General features: G+C 45.7%; 1 protein-coding gene across 1 annotated transcript in view; it reads right to left on the bottom strand.

Moving 5' to 3' along the window:
• Positions 1-568: 568 nt before the first annotated feature.
• The window catches only part of LOC308306798 (partitioning defective 3 homolog), an 806,734-nt gene continuing 779,964 nt past the window's right edge, over positions 569-27,338 (bottom strand). Inside the window, exons 24-25 of the mRNA XM_080751840.1 lie at positions 24,549-24,682; positions 569-2,356 (exon numbers count right to left, since the gene is read on the bottom strand). Of these exons, the coding sequence (XP_080607966.1) occupies positions 1,861-2,356; positions 24,549-24,682 (630 nt within the window). The 3' untranslated portion in view covers positions 569-1,860. The remainder of the gene's footprint in view (positions 2,357-24,548; positions 24,683-27,338) is intronic.

Below are 27,338 nucleotides of genomic sequence, written 5' to 3'. Positions count from 1 at the left end.
GTAATTCTAACAGCTGAAATCAATAATATATCAGTATTCCGGTATTAACCTGCGGGCCGCATTAAGTGAGGTGGGGGCTGCATGTGGCCCCCGGGCCGCCAGTTGCCCATGTATGATATAGAGGGTTTAAACACAGCTTAGTGTACTGGTTGTCATAACATGAATTGAATTGGGTGTGTTTGGTTTGGGTGGTGCTGCCGTGTACCATGCAGCGTGATGTTATCAAGGCTGTTCATGAAACACAGGCAGAATTCATGTTATTACCTTCAGCTGTGTTTATCCGTCCATGACATGTCCAAAATAATGTCTGCTGTGAAAAAAAGACTCAGCCAGGGGTGTCACACCAAAATCCTGGGCCCTGGGTACAAGGATTCACTGTGGGCCCCCCGTGAATGCTTTAACTGTTGAAAAATAGCAGATATACAAGCTCACAGCGCGGCACCGAGTGCCGCGCTGCAAGCTTGTAGATCTGCTATTTTTTTTTAAATCGTGAAAAAGTCTTTGAATGTTTCAAATCCTTCTAAGGTTTTTTTGGAAAAAAACTATGTTTCTATGTCAGTGTTGCTCAAACCTTTTCATGTCAAGGACCCCCAGAATGATATGTATTTGGCCACGGACCCCCCCATCTCAAAATATTTACTTCCAGGGACCCCCCAGAAGCGAAATTTGATTTACAAATGTTCGCATACAAAATACATAATTATAGATTAGATTATAGATAGATTTTCACACATTTTCACGACTTTTCAAAAATAGCAGATCTACAAGCTCGCAGCGCGGCACAGATAGCTAAAGTAAAAAATAATTCCAGGCCCCTCCACCTTGGGCCCTGGTAACTCAGTCCCACTTCCCCCCTTGTGACGCCCCTGCATTCAGCCGTATCAAACGGAACACTGTGTTTATTGCACGAGAGAGAGAGAGAGAGAGAGAGAGAGAGAGCGAGAGAGAGAGAGCGAGAGCGAGAGCGAGAGAGAGAGCGAGAGAGAGAGCGAGGAGACAGAGGTTAAGTTCAGACGAGCTGCACTTTAAGTTGCACGCACAACATTCAAGCGCACGCACGCACGCACGCACGCACGCACGCACGCACGCACGCACGCACGCACGCACGCACGCACGCACGCACGCACGCACGCACGCACGCACGCACGCACGCACGCACACACACACACACACACACACACACACACACACACACACACACACACACACACACACACACACACACAAACAGCCAACCAAGCAGACACTTGACAAACAGCCCCATAAAGTACAAAGGTAATCCACCATTCTCACAAATCCATTGACCCCCAACCAAGCACCGACCGCTCCGGTCCAAAACTATGGTGTTTGGTGTCGGGGGCTTCTGAGCTTAAGGGTCAGAATACTGCCGGATGGTTTGATCTGTAGAGATAGAGAGAGTCCTGACCAGAACAGTCCCTGTCCTCCCCTGCTGTGCTTTGCCGCTCACTGGGGGTTGGACTGATCCCAACTGCAGTTCATGCACCGCAAGACTCGTGAAATAAACACTTTATATGAACGCGAAGGCACTTTTTCTTTTTGTTTTACTCACAGAGTTCATAATCACACCGGTAACAGGCGATAATAAAAACAAATCTATTTTTTTTTGTTGAACTAAAGAGGTGATTTATAATATTCATTTTAAAAAAAATCTTTTAAAAATATTAACATTTCATATCAACATTCCCGTTTTAAAAAAAACAACCACATCTTGAATCAACAACAGGCTCGTTCCTGTCAGGGGTTTCTATTCCTTTCTCTCTCCTCCCTGTTGTGTTATTTATCTCTGAGAGATGAACCTCCTCAGAGTCTGTCCTCCTCCTCCTCCTCCTCTTCGTCCTCTCAGGAGGAGTAGAACGGCCTCCCTTTCTCGGCGCCGTGGTGCCTGGTTAGCCGGGCCAGCTGCGAGGGCGACGGGGGCACGTCCTGCCGGTAGGGGCCCTTATTGGGGCCCTTGTTGGCGGCCTTCAGCGACGACGGGAGGGCGGGGGGCCCCGGGGCCTCCAGCGTGGGGGGCAGCCTACTACTACTACTACTACTACTACTGCTGCTAATACCGGCCTTGCTTATGGCCTCCTGCTCGCGGCGCCTCTGCTCCTGCCTCAGCAGCTCCTGGGTCTCCAGGAGGACGCGGGCGTTGAGGCCAGTGCCGCCACCGATGCCGCCAATGCCGGCCCCGCCCCCTCCTCCCAGGTAGCCGTTGTTGGTGGCGCTGCGCGAGCCCTGGTAGCTGGAGTAGCGCGGGTTGTCCTTGGCCGTCTGGAAGCCCTCGCCCGGCGGCGGGTACGCCGCGTCCCAGGACTCCTGGGACACCGAGCTGGCCGTCTTCCGCGGGTGTCTGGGAATGGGGAGAGAGAAAAAACTATGTGAGACGAGTGGTGTGCATCTTTGGAAAAGAGCCGATCTACAAGCTCACAATGCGTCGCAGGCCAATGGCTGATATGCAGGGCTGTGTGGTTAGTGTGTTTTGCGATAATAATCAAAATCCTCAAAGTAACTGAGTGACTAAAGTTTTCAGATAATTGCAGTGTAAAGTAAAACGTCCGATATTTTCCTCTGAGATGTAGTGGAGTAGAAGTAAAAGTATTACAACATTTAAATACTGAAGAAAGTAAAAAACACCTCAGAATTGTACAGTGCTTGAGTGTCAGGGACCTGAAAATTGTACCCTGGAAACCAGTCAAATCGGCCCGGGCAAAAAAAGAAAGAAAAAAAGCCCTGGGCAGATGGCTCTGGTACTCCTCACTTTGAATTATAGTTGAATTAATTGCGACCATAGGTCGCATTTAGTATGAAAACCTGCAGATCATGTCCATTTTGTGCCCACCTCAGCATATTAGGCTATGGTAACTTATTAGGCCCTATTCATAGTGTATTCTACATTAAGAAAACAGGAAGTAGATACAGTATTTCAGTATGTTATACATTGGTAACTGGCATGGAAGTGCCTTTGTGGGAAGAGTACTTGAGGCAGGCTGGCAAGGTGAAGTGTTTACATGTTCGTATGAATGAAAGGTTTTTTGCTTTTATTTTGAGCACCCGACTGATAAGTAGAGCACAAGATGTGCTTTAAGTTAATGATGATGGAGTAGATGGAAGATGTAGACACAATCCAAGTGAATTATTTCTTTGGGGTAAATGGACAGCATCCACTCAAGACCCAGAAATGAACACAACAATGGACATGTATGTCCATTAGGCTATGGTAACTTATTAGGCCCTGCTTCATACTGCATTCATGCATTTTGATGTTTTCTGTGCCACTTCTTTATAGAGCACAGGCTTAGATTTTGATGATGATGATGATGATGATGATGATGATGATGGAGAAGATGGATACAATCCAGGTGAATTATTTCTTTGGGCTAAAAGGACAACATCCACTCAAGACCCAGAAATGGTTTCAAATTGACGGTGGTTGAAGTGCACTCAGAAATTATCTTTTGATCTCTTGTTTTCACCATGTTGCCGAGCTGCCTAGCAACATTCAAAATGGTCAACCTGTACAACCAACCATCCAATAATAATGTATTTTTTACATTGGAATATGGAATGATATTTAAGCTGATCTAAGCAATGATATTAGTCTGTGCCATGAGAGATAAATATTTGGAGATCCCAAATATAACAGCAGATGTATAAGCTCACAACGCGTCACAGTGCACCGCATTGTGAGCTTGGTAGATCGGCTATTTTCGGCAAAGAGATTTTGTGCAGAGAGAGGGAAGAAAAGAGCAGACCAAGTACAGAGCTGACCCACATTCAGGTTTACCAAGTACAGAGAGGGATTTAAGTGGGTAAGAGCACTCATTGATGATTGCCGTGTTTCATTTCCTTCCTGTATACAGTAGTAGCCTTGGGTCAGCGATTCTGAGGTGACGGCAGAGCGTTCCCATTCAAACTATCCATTGTGCAACATTTTAATATGCGGCGAGATGTAATGGCTACAAGGGAGGGGAGGGGAGGGGGGGAAGGGGGGCATTATTGTCGGTGGGCAGAGAGAAAGAATAGTGAGAGCTCAACGACATCCCCGGAGTTATGATGGTGTGATAACACTGAATGTGGCGGCATCACAAAGGCCTGTGACATGAAAGAGAGAGGAAACTAAATGGGGAAAGACCCAATAAACACCCACGGGACTCTTAGTTCCATATCCGAATACAGGTCTTAACCCATTAAGACCTGAAAAAGACCTAAAAAAAATCTTCTTAATGGTTTTCGGATATCTATCCACAACTTTCCAACATGCCATCATGCATTGCGCAGAAAGCGTGCGGCAGCTTCCGGCGCCGCAGCCGAGTGTGGTCTACAAGCTCACAACGGTTGCATCTGCGACGCGACGTGAGCTTGTATGTTCCACAGATAATGCTACAGTAAATTCTCGCGGAAACAGGAGGATCTATATCAGTGTGCTCAGCCTTTTAAAGTCAAGGACGCCCTAGAATTTTGTTCCAGGAACCCTGAGAAAGAAAGAGCAAATCTACAAGCTTGCATGGTGGCACTCGGTGCCGCCATGCAAACTTGTATATCTGCTATTTTTTAATAGTTAAAGCATAAAATAGTGGTTAAAGTGGTTAAAATCTTGAGTGACACGGAACGCGTTCAGAAAAGCCTTGGCCTGAAAAGAAAAAAAGAGGGCCTGTTTGCATCCATTTAGCTCCATACCGGACAATACAATACGCACGCTTGCACATGCGCTCGCACACACACAGACACACACACGCACACACACACACACACACACACACACACACACACACACACACACACACACACACACACACACACACACACACACACACACACACACACACACACACACACACACACACACACACACACACACACACAGTTCCCCTGCCATGCAACATGGGACCAAAAAGCCATCTCCGGGCCAATAACACGCTTTTGCCTGCATCTCCATTATTAGGCTCCATTAAGGCCACACTGCTGCAACGCAAGAACCCGTGACAGTGTTCTTGTTTTATCCCCCCAACACCCTCCCCCCACCCCCTCCTCCTCCTTTACAGCGGAATGCAAAAAGAAATCCCATTCGCACCTCGCTGACCCGTCCATGCGCTTTTAAAAGGCTTTTTGAGTTCACAGCACCGTATAAGAAGAGTCAGACTCCCAGGCATCCTTTTAGACACTGTCTGTCTATTATCCGTTCAGGCTGTCATTTCACGCACAAGGGTGAGACGGAACAAAGAGCAGGCTCTATCGCTGTTGTGTCGGAGCAGAAGCCTCTTATCTCCACTGAACTTTTTGTGTATGTTTTGTTGTTGTCGTAAATGAACGCCCTACTTCAGTGTAGGGGCCGTCGCCAAAGAAATTACTGACCGAAAATTAATGTCAAAATGGCGGAAATAGCTGATCTACAAGCTTGTAGATCAGGCTATTTCCGCTATTTTTGGGAAACATTTGAAGATGTATGATTTTTTTTCAACATGGAAACCATTGACGATTATGCAAAAATAATTGCGATTATCTCAAATAACTGCGATTAGGCGATCATGTAATAATTATGACAGGCCTACTTCCGTGGTTTTCAAGCCATTCATATCAGGGTCCTTTATTTATTCTGCATTTGAACCGCGGACCACTATCTGATGACATGTAGGTCTGATGCACGTCATTAGATAGAGCCACGTTTATTTCGGTTCGGTTTTGGGGAGTCACAGAATCTCTGCAGCACCAAACAGCCGAATTAATGACGGTATCCGCCCCCACAAACCTCTGAATGACATCATAGTTTAGACAGAGCCGAAGCGAAATAAATTCAAATTGCATCGGCCCTCAGCCTCTCAGACCCAAAACATTGAATATTTTGTTATCGGTTGGAAAAGATTTTGTACACGATTCCACACTGTATTGACTTTGGTAACATAATAGAGATAACAGGCAAACGTTGATCAAATTAACAATTCTTCTACAGTACATTCTCTAATTGTGTAGACTTCTTGTAAATTGAGTAATGCAGTAATGTTTAACACTAATGTAACTCTTGAGAGCGTAAAATCAAACCAAATGGTTTGATTTTACGCTCTCAAGAGTTAAAGATCTATATGGGTCCGTTTGGTCACCAACTCTCCATCATTTAGCTGGGGACCACCTGGAACCCCCTCCAGGACCACTGGTGGTCCCCGGACCACCTACTTGATCACACTGCAGCGTCACACAAAAGCATCAAGAGCAGCAGATCTATGAACTCGAAGTGCGGTGCAAAAGCGATGCGTTTTGAGCTTCTGGATCTGCTAGTTTTTCCGTTTTAGAAACGTAATCCTGAGATGTAACGGTTTTGGACACGGCGAGGTTTCCACCCGACAGAGACGACATGATAAAGGCTGCCCTCACTGTTCAAAGAGCTTGTATCTCTAAGCACATTGTCCTTTTATGTCTGCAAGCTTGAAATGAATGGGAGTCCTTTTTTACCAGTTGTCATTAAAAAGAAGGGGAAAAAAAGCTATTTCCGTGCATGTTGGAAATCAGGGCAAGTTTTAATAGAAACTGAAGAAGTGAGAAAAGTGGGGTGGTGTTAATTAAGGTGAGTGAGGAATTGGGACCCAAATGTGGACAAATTGTTGAACTCAAAGGGTTCATTCATGAACAAAGAACTATAGCCAAACAGGGTAGTTTTAGGGTTAGGTAAGCAAGGAACAAAGCACTTGGGGAACATAGATACGACCAACAATACAGATACACTCAGCAAAAAAAAACAAAAGGCATATAAAGCCACTAATGACAAAAAAATAAAATAACACCCAGTGTGAAGTGAGCGGTGCATGCTATTCATGAGTTAATTTCATTAAGGGTCCCGTGAAGCTAGACCAATGTGACCCTGGCCATACGTACAAACAGACACCAATTGACCAATGAGAGTCCGGACAGATACAGGACAAACAGACAAAGCCAGATGTAGGAGCGGTTGGCACCGCTCAAAACTACAGAACTACACCCAAGGGGAGTATACAGTAAATAGACGAGGACTCACAGACAAATTCCAACAACATGAATGCCTATATATTTTTTTCTTCTTGCCCTACCCATGTAAACGTGATGTCATGAATCTGTGGCAGCTGTGCGTGAGAACTAGACTAGCTTCTCGCCTTGTTTCTCCTCCTCTCTTTCATACGTCCTCCCACTCTCTCTCTCTCTCTCTCACACACACACACACACACACACACACACACACACACACACACACACACACACACACACACACACACACACACACACACACACACACACACACACACACACACACACACACACACACACAGCCGTCTCACCTCAGTATTTTACATTATAAGCCTTTTATTTCAGAAAAACAAGGCAAAAATAGCAGATCTATTAAAGTGTACGGCGCATTGGGGTGCGACACGACGTGAGCTTGTAGACCGGCTTTTTTTTCCTATCATATGACAAAGTATGCATGCACACAGGGCTTTAAGCGTTTAACCCCGCGTGTCCTCTGTGTTGCTAATGAGAATGCCACATCCCCAGCGTTACCAAAGGAAAGGTCTTATGGTTCATTAGGAGAGAGGAGAGACGAATAGCTGCAACACATGGCACCGTTCCCACATGATCTGTGTGTGTGTGCTATTTGTCTGTCTGTCTGTGTGTGTGTGTGTGTGTGTGTGTGTGTGTGTGTGTGTGTGTGTGTGTGTGTGTGTGTGTGTGTGTGTGTGTGTGTGTGTGTGTGTGTGTGTGTGTGTGCGTGCGCGTGCGTGTGTGTGTGTGTGTGTGTGTGTGTGTGTGTGTGTGTGTGTGTGTGTGTGCGCGTGTGCGTGCGTGCGTGCTAGGGCATTCACGAATAGTGATTTTTAGAATTCGAATTATTCGACCTCAAAGTATTCGAATAGTCGACAGGACTGGCCAAACTGTTAAATATTAAGTAAGCAAGGCGAACATTGTGAAAATAGCAGATCTACATGCACACAACGCCTAGCAACGCGAGGCGTTGTGAGCATGTAGATCTGCTATTTTCACAATATTTATTTGTGGAATCGAGTCACATTAAATGTAATACCTAAAATTCCAAGTGCTTGTCAGGGTGGGGGTCCCCAGTTCAAATTATGTTTATTTTGAGCGTCACGGCCTAAAAAGGTTTGAGAACCCTTGGTATAGAGCATTAACAAATTCATCCACCAGGGGCACTGACAACTCATTCTTCTGACTTCCTATCTAGCCAAGCTTTATAAACTATACACTTTTTAAAGAGAAAAGCAAAAAAAAAGCAAATAGTCGACTTCGGAAAACAACGTCGAATAGTGACTTTGATATTCTAATATTCTAATATTTGGTGAATGCCGTGCGTGCGTGCGTGCGTGCGTGCGTGCGTGCGTGCGTGCGTGTGCTCGTGTGTGTGCTTGTGCGTGTGTGTGTGTGTGTGTGTGTGTGTGTGTGTGTGTGTGTGTGTGTGCGTGCATTGGTGGAAAAAGTACTCAATGTCTTTGACTTAAGTAAAACAAAGTATCAATTCTGCAATGTAGAAACACGCTGTTATGAAGTGAAAGTCCAGTATACTTGAGTAAAAGTAAAAAAGTATTGACAATTTTGCATCAACATTGTGGTTAATAATGTATGTTTTGTGATAATAATCGTGTGCTTGCGTGTGTGTGTTATTAGCAGCATGCATAGGTGCTCCGCGTGCAGTAGTGTTTTTGCAAATGTGCATGCATTTATGTATGGGTTTGTTCGGCACGGGGCGGCCATGCTCCAGTGTTGATTTCGTCGACTAAAACTGTGACGAAAAATGTTTGTCGACTGTGTTTTTTTCACTGACGAAAACGAAATAAAAACAAAACAAAAACTAAGCTGCGGTGACTAAAACTAAGACTAAATATATTGACAATATCGTCAACAAAATAAAAACTAGACTAAAACGTTAGGGAGGGACTAGTGGAGAAGAGAGTAATTTTATGTTTGGTTGCTCTCAGTTGTTGCGTGCTGAAAACAAGCCGATCTACAAGCTCACAACGCGTCGCAGAACCAAGTGTAAAATCAGTCATTGCGATGCCATCAAGGCCTAGCTGCCAAAATAAATCTTATGACATTTAGTCAACTAAAATTAGACTAAAACTAAAACTGTTCGGGAGACTAAATTATGACCTAAAACTAAAATGCATTTTATTCAAAAGACTATGACTAAAACTAAATCAAAATGTGCTGTCAAAAACAACACTGCCATGCTCACACGCACAGATTTGCCCGTGCCGGAGAGGAAGGACACAAATGTAGGGCCAGACTGCAGACTGAGCCCTACCACATGCTCCTGATCTGGGCTGACGTGCTACCTTGGGAGAGACGCCACAAATGTACAGTACATGTCCTGGCCAGTGGTGGAAAAAGCACTCAAATGTTTTACTTAACACTTTCAGTGCCAGGGCGTCATATGACGTCCGACACGACCTTGGCAATGATGCCAGAAAATAATATTGGCGTCATATGACGCCAGATGCTATTTTTTCATATTACAGTAGTACAGTGTTGGATCTATGCGGTAACCAAGATACAGCCCTTTTGGACGATGGGACGGTCGTCATGCATGACAATTCAGTGGCGTCAGTTCAGAACAAGCTAAGGTATGGCAACATGACTGGTGTCTGGTGAAGACACCAGTCATGTTGCCATACCTTAGCAACAGGCACGATGAAAAGTACATTTTTATTATTTCCCCCTGTCAAGGTATGGCAGCTGCATACCCCTGCCATACCCAATTGACGCCCCTGCATGACATCACACGCTTATGTGACCAAATTCAAGCATGCTGATTGGCCGGTTCCCCCCAGAAACAAGGGTCTCAAAGACGAGTTCAGTGACTTTTACCGTCCGGACACACAGCAATCAGAGGGAGAGAGAGATATATTGAGAGAATGAGCTAGAATTAGTTATAAAATCATTAGATGTAGTATTAATTAGAGAGATAGAGATAGAGAGAGAGATCGGAAGGTAGAGGTTTTACCTCCGCTGATCAGAGAGCAAGTCATGGCCGCACATGGAGACCAAGCAGGCAGCCGAACCATGCCCCGTGGCCGTGGACACCACCAAGCCCGCAGCCTGCTGCTGCCCAGCGCCGCCACCGACCATAATCAAAACCCGAAGCACCAGTTGGACTTTCGTTTGTTGCTGCGCGGCTGCGTTTGGGACTTGACTGAGGCGACGCGTGAGGATGAACGGTGATGCCGTTGAACGCTGATGCCGGCGATTTGAAGAGAATTCTGTGTTTTTGCTGCTGTGTCGGGGGAGCCAAGGAACGTCGCCAGCCATCCACAGTGGACGGAGGAGCTACGGCGGTGATCCGGACCGGAGGCAGGCTGTTTGGAGCAGTGTATCATCTTACGGCGCCCACCGGCTGCACCGATAGGTATGGCCCCGGAGAGCGGAGTTGCAGCGGGCGCTAATACACCCAAATGAGGCCGTGCGTGGACTTAGCCAAGGAGGACGACCCGGTCGCTGCGGTGTGTGTGTGCTGCGATCAGCGAACCGGGTAAGCATTATAAAGCTATGCTTTTTACGTTTCAATATGTTCTATACGTCTGTCTGTCTTTCAATGTTATATGAGATCAGTGCTGTGTTCTGGGGACTCACCGGGGACTACCCTCCACACCTCGCCCGACTTGGGACACCCTCGCAGGCACGGCGCCGCCAGGCGCCGGCCTCTATACCTCCGTGATGGAGGAACAATAAAATATGAACGGCGTCTGCCCTCGTGAACCTTTCAAAGTAGCGTATTTGATAGGGATTATGTACTATAGCGTCTGCCCTGGCCAAACGAATAGTAGCTGATCGTATGCCCTCAAAAAAAGTCTAGAACACACCACTGTATGATATGCATAAAGTGTGTTCCTGTGGAAATGAGCCATGAATCTGTAGGTCTACTCTAATGCAAGCTTGTAATACATTCTTCAATCAATCAATAACCGATGTCAATAAGCCTGACCTGCTATTGTTTTTTTTCCACGTAGGGTGCATTTGGTAATATACAATTCAATTCAAAGGAGCGTTATTGGCATGAGAAAACATACGTTTACATTGCCAAAGCAAGTATCACACATACAATAAAACTAGACCAGGTCAACCTGGTTGTGCCAGACCCCCTGTCTGTCATCATCATTATGACATCATGCCTTTTGTAGGCATGTCATCATCATATATACCCTTTATATAGAAAACCAGGACAGACAGACCGACATTTGCTTATGTAGGCCTACCCATTTCATGGGTCTGGCAAAAAACAGTTGAAAATATACAGTTGGAGGGGGTACAGCATTGTTCAAACAGAGCTATGTCGCATTGTCATTGCCAGACCCATGAAATGGGTAGGCCTACATAAGCAAATGTCGGTCTGTCCGGTTTTTCTCCATAGATGGTCATGATGATGACATGATGATGACATGAGGGAGGGATAGACCGACAGACAAAGCCTTCATGTCATCACAATGTCACAAATGATGATGACATGAGGGAGGGACAGACAGCCTATAAAGGGACAGACAGCCTATAAATGTACCATTAAATTTATAGGCCCAGAGGGTTGGCAGAACCGGGGTCTGGCACAACCAGGTTGACCTGGTCTAGTTTTATATATATACAGGGTACAAATAGCAGCATTATTTTCCTCATAGTACATAAAGGTATCAGCTCTGTTTCATACTGTATGTGCAGTAGGTCTAGATGTCAATCCATGGTTTGTAGTAGGTGTATGAAGTTCCTCCAACTTCTTCCAGTAAGAATACATTTCTTTATAGTTTAGTTTTGTATTGTGTGTGTATACCTAGATAGATAGTTTAGTAATACAATCAGTGTGTGTGTGTGTGTGTGTGTGTGTGTGTGTGTGTGTGTGTGTGTGTGTGTGTGTGTGTGTGTGTGACATAATAATCTATCAAATCGATCTCAAATCTGTATCAAATTTGTATCAAAGCAGAGCCTATAGAATTCAGTGGCCACGTATATATACATATATACATTTGAAATTATTTAGACTAGTGAAAACAGCCGATCTACAAGCACACAACGCCTCGCTTGTAGATCTGCTGTTTTCACTACTTTTGTGCGACAGCCTTTGCTAAAGAACATACAAATTATACAGAAGCACGTTCATTTAGTATTTTGTATTTATTTCTATCATATACAGGGCCCGTGGAGTCTGACTGGATGGAGGAAGGATGGGAGCCCGATCTGCAACCAGACCAATGACAACGCAGAGGACAGTATGATGGCGGAGATAGCGAGAGCGGAGGAGTCAGGCATCGGTCATACACACTGTAGGTTCGCTGCCTGGACCAATGTCACTCTAGGGGAGCTGAAGAACTTTCTGGGACTTCTCTTCCTCACAGCTATCGTTCACAAGCCGGAGATTGCCATGCAGTGGTCAAAAAAACATTGCCATGCCGTACTTTCCCAGAACAATGGCAAGGAACAGGTACCAGGCCATTTTGAGGCACCTGAGGTACACACACGCGCGCACACACACACACACACACACACACACACACACACACACACACACACACACACACACACACACACACACACACACACACACACACACACACACACACACACACACACACACACACACACACACACACACACGGTGAACAGTACCATCTTTGACCTTTATTTGTGGTGCCTTTGACTCCTGAATGTTGGCTTGTTGAATGCCTTTTTTTGAGAATACAGTACAGTACAGTACTGACTTTTATATTATTTTATTTATTCTTTACTTGCTGCACATTTATTTTATTTTACTTTTATCCAGTTATATTTTATTTTTGTGAAGTCATATTTGTGATTTTTTTTTTTTTGGAAATATTTGTAAATATTGTTGAACATAAATATGTTCATGCTGGATGTGTGAGGTACTCACCAGGGTTAGGGTTCGATGTTGCCATAAAATAAAAGGTTGACATCGCTTTTCTGACTTTTTGTCTTCCTGACCTTCTAGACCAGGTAAAAACACAGTGAATTCACAGTGCATAGTTCTATCAAAATGTAAGGCAATTTCTACCTTCTGAGTCATTTCATACTTTTTCACTTTGCCCCCTTGAAACTAGACGATGGTACAATATTTTTTTAACTTTTTTTGCACATAATGAAAGTAGGCATGTCATTCTTTCTGTCAAGGGTACTTGTGTTCCGTTACCATTTACCAATTTGTTGCTATGGCTTCCTAAAGTTTTTTTTCTTTGAACTCAAATATCTCAGAATCTAGATTTCTGAGGTTATTGACTGGTTTGCGCAGTGCGCACTCTCGAGCACCTATCTCCAAAACCGCTCACCGAAATCACTCCAAAATTTTTTTGGTAAAAAAAAAAATCCTCTTTTACCAAACCTCCCATTTTTGTTCCGATGTGAATATCGGATCATTTCCAATTTATTCCCTGGAATTGGGGCAGAAATGAATGGGACCTAATGGTGGCACTGGTAAGGGACGGGGGGCAGGGGGGGCTGGCACTCAAAGTGTTAAAGGTGATACACCATGCATTTAAAAAGTATTTATGTCATATTGTTTATGTCCCAAAAACGTTTTTCAAAAGGTTTGAGGCTAATTACCACTCCTGAATAGAGAGCCTCTCTCATTTTTGAATGGCTCTCAGAGCATTTTCAGCTGCAGTACCACCTTTGGCCTGAACTTTGGCCCAATTTAAAAAAAAAAGAAAATGTTTTTATTTTTTTTTCTTCAAAAACGGCCGTCGATGACGTCAGCGACGGCAGCAAATCTGGACAGCCTGTTTTGAGAACCTGTGGGATGCTTTTAACCTCCGCCTTCCCAAAACCAGCAGAGAAAGACACAATGGTCAGAAATGGGACTTTGTGAGGATAGAAGGTGCTAGTGGGACCCCAAAAAAAGGTTTTAAAATAGGAAGTGAAATTTCATGGTGTATCACCTTTACTTAAGTAAAAGTATCAGTACTGCAACACAGAAATACAAGGAAAAGTCTGGAATTCTAAATGTACTTGAGTAAAGTATTGGCATCAAAATGTGCAAAAGTAAAAGTACAAAATGTTTGAAAATAGCAGATTACAAGCTCACAACGCGTCGCATCGCGACACGTTGTGAGCTTCAACCCCATAAGAGCTTGTCGAGCTTGAAGAGCTTGTCGATCAACTATTTTCAAATAGCCACGGTATAAAATAGGGCTAAAGTGATTTATGTCTGGTTTATAATATTATAATTTACATCTGCAAAGTAACTAGTGACTAAAGTTTCAAATAAATGTAGTGGAGTAAAAGTACCTGAAACATTTCTGAAAGTACTAGAAATACCCAAGTAAAGTACAAATAAAATGTTTACTTAAGTACAGTGTACAGTAGCCTGCTTGAGTAAATGTATTTAGTTACTTAACACTGTTTCTTTGAAGAGAATTGTTACAACAACTAGTCGACTATTCGACTACTTCATGTTAGTAGTTGATAACTATTCAAATTCAGTAGTCGTGATCGTGAATGCCCTGTTCGGTCCTGACTTGGCTAATGCCACTGCTAAGCGTTAGCCCCCCCTCCCCTGTTTAGAACAGTGGTTCTCATTTTTTATCTGGGGACCCCCCCACCCTGACGAGCGCTAAGAGTTGAGGCATTACATTTTGTATAACACAATTCTATTGTGAAAATAGAAGATCTACATGCTCACAACGCCTCGCAACGCGTTGTGATCACCTATTTTCACAATGTCTGCCTCTAACACTTGACAATTTGGCCAATTTGTCATTCAAGTATCAAAAAGTCCTTAAATTGTCACTTTAGAAATGTGCAGATACCCTCTATCACTTAAACTTTATGCTGGTTTGTTTACTGTTGAGTGAGAAAACAATGTTGCACATTAAGTTTATCGTCTGGGGACCCCGCAAAATAATGTGGTGACTCCCCCTGGGGGTCCCGACCCACAGGTTGAGAACCACTGGTTTAGAAAGCTGAGGAATGGACGATTTGAGAAAGGCGGTGATCCGTTTCTTAGCGTTCTCCCCCCGCACTCACCCTCGCTATATTTCTTCGGCTCCTCAGCCCATAAAACAGATAAGAGGAAGAGAGGGGAGATTTAGGAGTTGAAACAACAAAAGTCTGGAGAGGAGTGGACGGAGAATGGCACGGGTCCACGGGAGTGGAGCCGTGATGGATGTTGCCAGGGGAGTTAAGTTCTCTTATCAAGCTCCACTCCGAGCCAGAACATGTCACGACGTTGGATTAGTTACATCTAACCGACGACGGAGGGGAGGGGATGGGAAAATGCAATTGAACCAAAAGAGCGCAGGGGTAAATTTAGAATGACAGAACATAACAAACAAAGCCAGGAAGTTGGCTCGCTGCGGAGGAATCTGCGGCCGCCGCTGCGCGCTCGCGCGTTTCTGTGCAACAGCTGGGATAGATCAGATCTTTATGAAAAGGAGGCTAGCGCGAATGCGCGCGCGCACACACACACACACACACACACACACACACACACACACACACACACACACACACACACACACACACACACACACACACACACACACACACACACACACACAGACACAGACACAGGAACTTTTTTTTTGTGCCTAGCAATGAGGCAGTCATATGGGAATACTGAACAAGTAAATTGTATAAAAAACTTTCAGCAGTGTTTTCTTTATTTGAGTGGAGAGTGTATAAGCCCTGATTTATGCCAGGTTGTGTAACTTGTGCACCAGCTGTCGAACACGTAAAATAAATAGAAGATCTACAGGCTCACAACGTGTCAAAACCAAGCATAATTGATCATTGTTTTGGGGGAGCAATTTAAGTTTGGGGTCTAGTTTTTGTAAATCTACTGTATAGCACTCCCCCGGAAGTTCATCCTGACTCAATGAATGTTTTGTTTGTAACATTTGTGCTTTATCGTCGTTGTCGGGCGGAAACCTCGTATCTCCAAGTTTCAAATGTCTATGTTCTTTTGTAAAGCAAAGCCCTGCTTCACCACACAAGGCCGTCGCACAAAAGTAGTGAACTACAAGCACACAACGCCTCGCGGTGCGAGGCAGATCAGCTGTTTTCACCAGTTTAATTTATTATTAAAATGATAAATGCAAAATGAACGGTTTAGGACATACAAGGTTTTCAACCGGCAACGACGATACATTTGTGTGCGTGCGCGCGAGCGCATGCTTGTTGCTGTGCGTGTGTGTTTGTCTGTCCGTAAATCCTTTCCTCTGCTTCTTCTTACAAGCTAATCACTGCACTCTCTCTATTGTTTACACACACTGCTCTACTCTCCCAACCAACTCCTCACTGCCCTCCGTACGCCACAGACTCTAATCCAGTGCCAGCACAACATGCCTTCATTAGCGGTCCCCCCACACTCCACCCCTCCAAATCCTTCCATCACAGACATCTAGCTAAACCAGCAGGCCGCCATCAAATAGCATGGCTACCGCGGCCTGTTCCAGACTAGAGAGGATTTGTTTTGGGGGAATGCCCCGTTTTGTTTGTACGCCTGACCGATCTGGCTTCCAGTTTCAGAGTCATTAAAAGGACAGGATGGGATGGGATTGGGATGGGAGAAAAAGCCCCCCGAAAGAAAAAAAAAGAAGACGAGGTGGTCGCGGAACGTTGCGGCCATTAATCCGAGGATGTTAAGGATTCCCGAGTCGGCTCTGACTGGGTCTTTAATGAGGAGCCTTGTCCAGACATGAGCTCTGATGAGCATTAGCGAGGGGGGGGGGAGGGGGGGGGGGGGGTCACCGTGGAGGTCAAGCCGAAGCTCAGCCCACCACCCCCCACCCCCCCCCCCCCACTCTCTCTCTCGGAGACGCTATTGAGATTATGGCAGGAATGCATTATCAAAGCCTGTGCCCTGCGTGGCGTGGCCTTTGGCCGCAGCCCGAGCAAAACTTTCCCAAGAGAAACAAACGAGATGAGGGACGTCAGGTGTTGAGGGTTGGGGGGGGGGGGGATCGAACCGTCACATCAAATAGTATGGCTGCTCACAACACCTATGGGGTAACCTAAAGCCTGGTGTTCGTTCACAACAGGTCGTTTGGTTTCTGCCCAACATGGAAACCACTAGAAGAAGCGGCGTCGCTTTGATTTGGTTCCCTCCGTTTGTTTCCCCAATCCCTATTAAAATGCTTGAGTAGCCTAGTGTACTCTTTCCAGTCGCTACGAGTTGGACTAAAATACGCATATACCAAACTAATTTTTTAAAAGCAAAACTACTCCGCATCAAGGAGTTTATTAGGTAGGCCTTACAAGTATGTCCTTGAGCGCAGGGGAATTATTTTGGGTTAAAAATGTTTCCGGTGGATAGTTCCGGCCAAATTGTAGTCTTTGAGTACTACAACAAAGTGTTGTGGTTTCCGCTCCAGACCGGTTACAAGCCCGAAAAGTGATCCCAGACTACCTATGGGGTGGGGGGGTTGTATATCGTCACTGTCGGGCAGAAACCTCGCATCTCCAAGTTTCAAATTTGTACGCTTTTTTTTCGCTAAGTAAAGCCCTGCTTCATCATACAAGGCCGTCGCACAAAACTAGTGAAAACAGCAGATCTACAAGCACACAAGGATCGGCTGTTTTAACTAGTTTAGTTCATTTTTTAAATGATAAATACAAAACAAACGCTTTTGGACATGCAAGGTTTTCCACCCGACAACGACAATATTATAGATCGGTCTGGAATACACTTTCCATATTGACTGGGCGTCCACGCACAGATACGGATCCATATAGGCATATTGGCAGGAACGTGTTTTAATCGACCGGGTTCCTCTGACAGGTAAAAGAGAGGAGCAGTCGCATAATGGTTGTGAATAAATGTTTTTTATGCACTGTGAGAATAGATCTGCTCCGAGAAATAATTACGATGCGTCTGGTCGAGAAGAACACCAGGGCTCCTTTTGTGAGACCGCAAAGAGATCGACACAGCGCGTATACGCACGCACGCTCTGGCATGCTCGCGCACACACACACACGCACGCGCACGCACGCATGCACGCACGCACGCACGCACGCACGCACGCACGCACGCACGCACACACACACACACAGAGAGCACTTTAACTACGAGTGCTGCAACATTACCTAACGAATATGTGATCCTGCAAGAGAAACCTTAAAACAAATTGGCCTTCACTTTAGTATTCAACATAATCCAAACACTTCGACTTGGCTGGCTTAACAGCGTGGGAAAACACAGAAGTGGGGGAAGTACAGAGTTTATTAGTAGAAAGCTTAATTCCCTCTGTCAGTCAGTCAAAGTATATTATTATTAATGTCTTCGGCGAAGCCGTACTTTCTCTCTTTTAAGCTTTCTAAACGTGGAAGCGTTCCGTCGGTTTCGGAGGCCTCCATGCTTTGCATTGTGTGTGTGTGGTGCGATTAGGGAGCATCAGAGAGGGTTGTTAAAGACACCTCAAAGAGGAGATGGCAGGAAATGCAAATATTAACAGCCAACTGTGCCACCGCTTGGAGGCTCTTAGATTTAAGATAAGCCTCGGTGGCGTCGTCTCTCAAAGCAACGGGGCGCCAAAAGGAAGGCGAAGAGCGAGCGATCTTTGCTCTCGACCAGGGGTGTCACACCAAATTCTGGGCCCTGGGTACAAGGATTCACTGTGGGCCCCCCGTGAATGTTAACTATTGGAAAATAGCAGATATACAAGCTCACAGCGCGGCAACAAATGCCGCGCTGCGAGCTTGTAGATCTGCTATTTTAGAAAAATCGTGAAAATGTGTGCTAGAAACTTATGTTGTCAGTGGTGCTCAAACGTTTTCATGTCAAGGACCCCGAATTATGATATGTATTTTTGGCCACAGACCCCCCCATCTCAAAATATTTAGATCCAGGGACCCCCCCAGAAGCAAAATTTGAGTTACAAATGTTCGCTTAAAAAATACATATATTCAAAGACTTGCACACATTTTCACGACTTTTCAAAAATAGCAGATCTACAAACTCGCAGCGCGGCACCAAGCTTATTGCGACCGTAGGTCGCATTTACTACCAAAACCTCCACCGGCTGTCCGTCCCTGAGTGAGTGAGTCACACGTCACACGTCACACTTTTGCCCTGCTCATATCTCCACAACCGTTGACCCCATCCATGCCAAATTTTGCACACACACTCCTTTTTTTTTTCACTCAATTTTTATTGATTTTTTCACACAAACAAATACACCATGGCATCCATCATCTCTTCACATTAGTCATCATCTTACTGTTCATATACAGGATTTACTTTTTTGTCTTATTTTATTCCCTTTTTTTCTCTTTTCCTTTTCACAAGTCCATCTTCATTATCATTAGAACATTTCCACCATCATGGCCGTTGTTATACCCTTTCTCCTTATACTGGAGAGTTAATCACATTTACATTCATTGACACTATACACATCTTGTTAACCATCCTTTGTTCAAATAATTCCCATAATATTAACCATCAGTTATTCACTTATCTCCCCTCATCTGTTCTACCTGTTTATGTCCAATATAATGTTAACATCCAAATGTCATGCCATACACGCACTCACAAACAAACTACTACACTAATCACACACATACACAAACACACACACACAGGACTTCCACCTAGGGGCGACTACCCCCTACCCTCTCTAACTAAACTGAGGGGTTTGTCCCCATCATGGACAGGGCCCCCTCTCTAGACCTGAAAATATTCCCTACACTTGGGTCCTTCCAGCGTCTAGCCAACCACACAGAAGAGTAAAAAAAAAAAAAAAAACATATCAAAAACTATACAATCCCCCTAAACTAAACATCCCCTCGTCGGTCCCGTCTGTCATTCAAATATGCTTCTATTGCAACTCTAGATTCCCCTTGTCCTTTCTTTCCCATAGCATGCGGTGCCCGCACTCACTTTTTTATCTGTTCTTGTCTCTTTCTTTCACTTTTTCCACCGTTCCACTTTTCTCTCCCGTCTTCTTCCTCAATACTCGCTGCCATCTCTCTACCTCCTCCTTCCTCCGTCTCTCGTCCATCGCCGCCTCGCCTGTCGTCTCTGCTCCCGTCTCCAGCGACACCTCCACGTCCCCCGCCGCCGGGTCTACGACCCGTGTCTGCGTTGTTGGTGGTGGCGGTGGTGTCGTTGATGGTGGTGGTGACCTCAAGCGCACAAGCTGGGGGCCACTGTGCCAATTCTTTGACTGTTCTTGCCTCCTGTCTTTCCCCTTTTTCAACATTCCTCTTTTTTCTTCTCCCGTCTTTCTCCTCAACACACGCTGCCATCTCTCCACGTTTTCCTTCCTTCGTCTGTCCTTCTCCATCGCCGTGTCAGCCGTCCTCTCCGTTCCCGGTTCTTGCTGCGCCTCCTCGTCCTGCATCTTCTCCGTATCCTGCGTCGTCTCCTCGCCCAGCGCCGCCTCCACGCCCCCCGCCGTCGATTCTGGAGCCCGTGTCCGCGGTGTTGTCCTCTCCCTGTAGCCTCTGGCTCGGATATCCCTCGCTGCTTCTGCCGCGGACGTATACACCTTCGTTCCGTCGTCCCACTGGACTCTTAGCTTTGTATATGGCGATTGAAACGTGATTTTTTCTTGTTTTAACAGCCGTTTAATTGGCACATACTCCTTTCTAAGTTTGACCACTTCTGGTGGGTAGTCATGGTCCCATCCGAGCCTTTTCCCGGCCACCTTTGTTTCTTTAGCCCACGCCTTTCTGAGAACCAACTCCTTTACATCAAATCTGTGGAAGTTGATAATGATCGAGCGTGGGGGAGCCGCGTCGTCCCGAGGTTTTCGCGTAAGGGCTCGGTGGGCTCGCATGATCTGTAGCTCCGTGTCCTCTGGTAGGTCGAGTTCAGCCCACAACAGTTGCTCTATGAAGTCAACCATGTTTGTCCCGTCTTCTGCTGTTTCTGGACAATTAAACAGCCTTATATTGTTTCTCATTTGCCGCGATTGCATGTCCAGCAGCCTTTCTTGTAGTCTCCTCACCCGATCCTCCAGGTATTCCACCGACTCGCTCGCCTCTACTTGCCACTCCTCCGTTGCTGACACTCGGCTTTGGACCTCCGCTATCTCCGCTTTCGTTCCTCCATCTCTCCGCTCACCTTCTGCTGCTGCGTGTCCATTTCTTCTTTTAGCATCCTTATTGTCTCCACCAGCCGAAGGCTGAGGGAGAGTATGTTTTCCCCTCCGTCCGTCCGTCCGTCCGTGCGTCCGTGCGTCCGTCCGTGCGTCCGTGCGTCCGTGCGTCCTCGCAGTTTGTGAACAGCTAATCTCAGTCACCGTTGGCCCGATCGCTGCCAAACTGAGCACACACACTCCCTGGATGCCAATCTAGAACCTCTGCCCCACATTTTTCAAATCAGCCTCATGGTGGCGCTATAACAGGCCGATTTGTGTGGCCTGGTTGTTACCAGCTAATCTCCGTCGCCGTTGGCCCGATCGCTGCCAAACTGAGCACACACACTCCCTGGATGCTAATTCAGAACCTCTGCCCCACATTTTTTAAATCAGCCTCATGGTGGCGCTATAACAGGCCGATTTGTGTGGCCTGGTGGAGACCTGTGCTCGGAAGAGCACTGCTTCTAGTTTCTTCTTGGTTCTCTCTCCTTATTTCTTCTTTCAACTTTACAAAGTCTTGTCTCACTTCTTGTCTAAAAGTTTCCATGTTTTGTTTGATGTCAGCGAGTCCTCTGATCACCTCGGCCATTTGCTCGGCTGTCGCCATCTTAGCTTCTTCTTATTTCTCTGAAATACTTGTTTTTAAGCACCACTATGTGTTTTTTACCGGTTCTAGAGTCGCCCTAGCTTCTTCCACACACTTTTTTTTTAAATGTTTTTATCTTACATGTTGTTTTGCATAGATTATTTTCCGACTATCGGGGAGCTTGCTTTTCAGGCTGTTACTCCATCCCTGCACACACACTCCTTACCTGCCAAACTACAACCTCCAAGGACCCCCGGAGCTCCAGGGACCCCCAGGTCCCTGGGGGACCCCAGGTGTAAAAAATGACCAAATGTGCAAAAATGACCAAATGACCACCCCAACGGGGCTGCTCACAGGGAATTCCTGGGGACCACCCACTCCTGGTGCTCCAGAACGGATGCAAAAGTGGTGGCGCCCCCAGTGGAGGACTCCCTCCACTGCAGCTCACACAAAATGCCGTAACTCGGGCTAGGAGCGTCCGGGAGAGCCGGGGCCGGTACCTATTCGTCCGCCAAGGCAACGCGGAGACCCCACCCCTCATTTCTCACATGGCCCTCTTCTAGCGCCACCTTCAGGCCGATTTTTAAAACACATTTTTGGACACTGCTCCTACAGTTTTTGCCCTAAAATCACGCAAATCGCTACACAGTATGTCTACACTCATCCCATCAACATGAATCTGTCCCATATAGCGCCACCTTCAGGCCGATTTTTAAAAACACATTTTTGGACACTGCTCCTACAGATTTTGCCCTAAAATCACGAAAATCACTACACAGCATGTCTACACTCATGTCATCAACATGGATCAGGACCTACGGTCGCTTATCTCCCGATTAGGGAGTCTTACTGGTAGATCTGCTATTTTTATAGCTAACGTTACTAGGGCCCCTCCACCTTGGGCCCTAGTAACTCAGTCCCACTCCCCCCCCCCCCCCCCCCCTTGTGACACCCCTGCTCTCGACTCCACTACGACGGCGGAGGGGCGAAGGGCTTCTATAGGTCTGCCAAGAAAGAAAAATGTCCCCTTTATACTGCATAACATATACACAGAACTGGAGCCGTTCTTTGTTGCACAGGCAACTGAAAAGGGAGGCTGAATGCCTCAGGCAAAGTCACAACTTCCTCACGGGGGTCAATATTGACTTAATGAAGTCCAATATCACTCCAAATAATTCATGTGATTCCATTCAATGATTGGATTCAAAGGAGGTTTTTCTTATTTTCTGGCACAAGCGCGACTTAAATTTCTAGAGATAAGTTCAAAGTGGTCTTTGTTGGGCGGACTGACTTTGAGGGTAGCCAAAGACGAATGCAGAGAAGAATGCAGAAAAGGGGAAAAAAAGGCAACAGAGGAGAAGCGGGGGAGGCGGAGAGATGATGAGAATCAAAAAGTGAAAAGAATTAACCGGAGGGAGGAGGGAAATAACGATGATAGGACGTTGCAATGAGGGAGGGGTGTGCAGGGTCCGGGGAACTGAGAGAGCTGACAGACAATAGAGGCAGAATGCCAGGCAAAGAGGATGCATATAGGGCAGGGGTCTTCAACGTTTTCAGGCCAAGGACCCCTTAGTTGAGAGAGAGAGAAAGATGAAGCAGGGACCCCCACAACTCGTTCATAGATTCCATATAGTTTCATTGTTTGACGGCACGATCATCAGTGTATTTTGGATTCATGTCAATTTGTGTTTGGAATATGGATATATGGATATGGATATTATATAATATAAAAAAGGAAAAAAAAATCTATCACTCAAATATTTGGAGGACCCCCTGTAGTAACTCTAAGGACCCCCTAGGGGTCTCGGACCCCCTGTTTAAGGCCCATGATATTGGGTGAAAAAAATGATATTGTCGTCGTCGGGTGTGGAACCTATTATGAACTTTTCAGGATTCAAATTCAAAAACAGCAACAGTAGCAGATCTACATGCTCGAAGTGGATATGCTATTTTTGATGCTTTTGTGTGACACTGAAGTATATGGGTCTTCAGCAGGGGGTCCGGGACCCCCAGGGTGTCCTCAGAGATACATTGAACCACTTGAACCCCAGCATCCCTCTTCTGGGGGGAACAATTGCCAAAATGGTTTGGTGTAGAGAAGACCACGTACAAAGCCAATGGTCATTAGGTCAAGTTTGCAAAGTATTGAGGGTTTAAGTCTTTAAATGTCCGCCCCCAAAAAATAAAACATTTTACATAACCAATATGTAGTGAGTGGCGGTCCCTGCTTCATCCTTGTGTAATAGGATAATTATTTTGAACCCTCTCATCCTTATTCTGAGGAGAACTTTAGCCAAAAATAGCAGATCTACAAGCTGCGAGGCGTTGAGAGCTTGTCGATCAGCTATTTTCAGCAAAGAGGTTTGGTGTACAGGTAAAAAAAGAGCAGGCCAAGTACAGAGTGAAAGTTCAAGTTTACTACGTATCGACGATTGAAGTGGCTAAATGTCTGAAAAAACATCACGAATCCAACATAGACTGATGACGTGCTGTCAAAAAAGTCGATGAAAATCTGCATCACACATTTATACAATATGTAGAGGGGGTCCCTGCTTCATCTCTCTCTCAGTTAAGGGGACCCCTGAAGTAGAGTGTTAATTTGCTAGAATTAGAATATTGTCGTTGTCGGGCAGAAACCTCGTATCTCCAAGTTTCAAATTTGTATGTTCTTTCACTGCTTCATCGTACAAGGCCATGCGCTAAACTTGTGAAAACAGCAGATCTAAGCACACAACGCCTCGTGGTGCGAGGCATTGTGTGCTTGTAAAATGCAAAACGAACAGTTTTGGACTTACAAGGTTTTCTTTTCACCCGACAACAACGATAATTATGGAGATGTTTGGGTTTGGATGTGAAGGATAGGAAGCAGCCTGGGTGTAGAGTGTTGCAGAGAGTGTGTCCTCACTCACCGCGGCAGCGAGCTGTACTGTCTCTGGGTCTGCTGGAACGTGTCTCTCTCCTCCAGCTGCTGTTTCTGGGCCTGAGCCTGGGCCTCCACCGTCCCCGCATGGCGTCCGCCCTGCGGATCCGTCCCGTTGTTGACCTGTGAACACACCAGTCAGTTTATACAAGCCAGCACTAAAATCCGGACTTCTATTTGAACTCACTGAACATAAATGCAAGCTTGCGTGCCAGGGACGTGCTGGCCATTGGGAAAAGCGGGACAACTCCCGAACAGCCGGTTCATTCCCGTCCGGTTCAGGCCAGCCATTAGGAAAAAAATGTCGGGCAGAAACTAGGGTTGGGACCCGAAACCGGTTCTTTTTAGGAACCGGTTCCATGATAGCGGGTCCAGAACCGGGTCAATCATTTTTGCCGGTCCGATTCTCTTAACGGGTCTCATCAGCGCGCATTGGCTGTGTGCATTCCATTACAAGCAGCTGTGGTGACGTCAGGCCACCTCTACAGAAGAAATGCTGGGAATGTCCGCGTCACTGAGTAGCGCGAGTCGGCCGCAGCCGTTTGTCCTTTGGGGGGGGCCGTGTGTCTCGCTCCACTCCAGCGTGATAGCGTCACCTCCTTCTCACACACGTGTTAACATTAATAACAAGCCAACAACAACAACAAGAGCAAGCATGAAGCCATCAGAATGGTCGCCGATGAAGAAAAGAAAAGACAGCGCGCTGTCACACCGCATGCATGGATGTTACACCGACAGTCGTTTGCCACCGAAATGTGTGACACCAATGTCTGAGTAACATTACCCAATGCAACTATGCGATGCAGTCACACATTTCTTTGCCAAACCGATGTCGGTGTAACATCCATAAGTTCCACACGCAAGCTGACAGACACAGTCACAGAAGCTTGTTCTTCAACAGGGAACAAAATGCGAAAATTGGATTTTACAAAACGGACCCCGTCAGCGTCGATCCTGTTATAAAGAGGAAAAAAGAGCTTAAAACCAACTTGCTAGGGTTACGTCGTCTTGGTGTTGATGAAGACAAGTTTATATCGGATCTGCAAGCTCAAAAGTAGTCGCGCAGTTGTCTGAGTTGTATGAGTGGAACGTTAAATCAGACGCACTGCAGTGCAATTATTTACTATAAAATCTTACATTTGCGTGTACAGTACACTGGGACTTGGGAGTTAATCTGTTATATAGGGCTCGTGATCGCGCTGCTGCTGTTGTGATGTGTTACATTATAGACATGATGTCTGCAAAAAAAACACTTTCTTTAATATAGAAAACATTTGTATCATAGCCTATTCTTCTTCCTCGTATTGTTGTTTTTAATGTAATGAAAATAGGGAGCTTTATTATGAGGAAAAAACTGGTGTGTTTTCCCTTTTAAAATTGGGTAAAATCGCGCATTTTTAAACACATTTCCTTAACGGTTATCACTTATGTAACCGATAAACTTTTGCTCGCGACAACCCCCCCCCCCCCCCATGGTTTAAGTTGTGTTTATTATGTAATTGTATAATGGATGTCAGAAAATATGAAAAAATATATATATTGGAACCGTTAAGAGAACCGTTAGGAACCGGAATCGTTAAGAGGGAATCGCTAAGGACTCGGAATCGTTAAAATCCTAACGAGTCCCAACCCTAGCAGAAACCTTGTATCTCCAAGTTTCAAATTTGTACATTTTTTCGCAAAGTAAAGCCCCGCTTCATCATACAAGGCCGTCGCACAAAAGTAGTGAAAACAGCAGATCTACAAGCACACAACGCCTCGCACCGCGAGGCGTTGTGTGCTTGTAGATCTGCTGTTTTCACTAGTTTAAATCATTTTTAAAATGATAAATACAAAACAAACGGTTTTGGACATACAAAGTTTCCACCCGACAAGACGAAATATAACTGATGTAATTGGCCCACTGGCTTGTCACTTTGTCACAAATCAGCGCTATGGAGAGAGATCTCTCTCTAAACCTCGCAATGAGGGCCTCTCCAACTCTTTTTCCCGGGCTGAATCAGGGGCCCAGCATGTCCCTGATGCGTGCACACAGACTCATAGACGTACTGAAGATCAGTAGCTAACGTCTTTAGTGGCAAACTGATACATATATTTGGCTGCATGGACCCCCATCTGAAAATGTTTTGTGCCAGGGACCCCCAGAAGAGAAGATTTGTGTTGAAATTATTACTTGCGCCAGCAGAGCGTCCGGTGCCGCCGGTTTCCGGCGGTATCTATTTGTGTTTACGGGCGCCTTTAGCCAATGAGGACCAGCATTCTTGGACCACATTCATGCAGACAGCACCGGACGGCACCAATCGCAGTACTTGCACGCTCTGCTGGCGCACATGTTGGCCATAATATGGCCACGAGTGCACAAGTCAGCACCTCGACAGAGTGCAGTCTAGTTCAACATCTTTCAAGATTCTTCAAAAATGTTCAAAAATAGCACATCTAACATTTAACTGGGACCCCCCCTAACCCTAAAGCTCAAACGGACAATATCATTTTTTGAAAAGAAAACAATGATTCTCTATGACTTCATGCACACCGGCTCCGAATTAGCCGTGCGACGAGTGGCTGCCGCCGTGCGTTTTTTCTCGATCGAAACCAGTTCGATTCGTGCGTCTTGTCGCATGCGGTAAAAAACTCATCACTCCTTTTATGACTCCTTTTTGGATCCGCAGCGCCGATTCCGCACAGCCTTGCACACCAAATCCAAAGCGTTTTATTCATACCTCAAACGAAAAAAACGCAACTGTCCTGTGTGCAAAGGGCTTAACCCTTCCCCCCTTCC

This window comes from Nannobrachium achirus (genome assembly GCF_963921795.1).
Source record: "Nannobrachium achirus genome assembly, chromosome: 21".
Taxonomy (NCBI): Eukaryota; Metazoa; Chordata; class Actinopteri; order Myctophiformes; family Myctophidae; genus Nannobrachium; species Nannobrachium achirus.
This window is presented reverse-complemented; position numbering and strand designations above follow the sequence as displayed.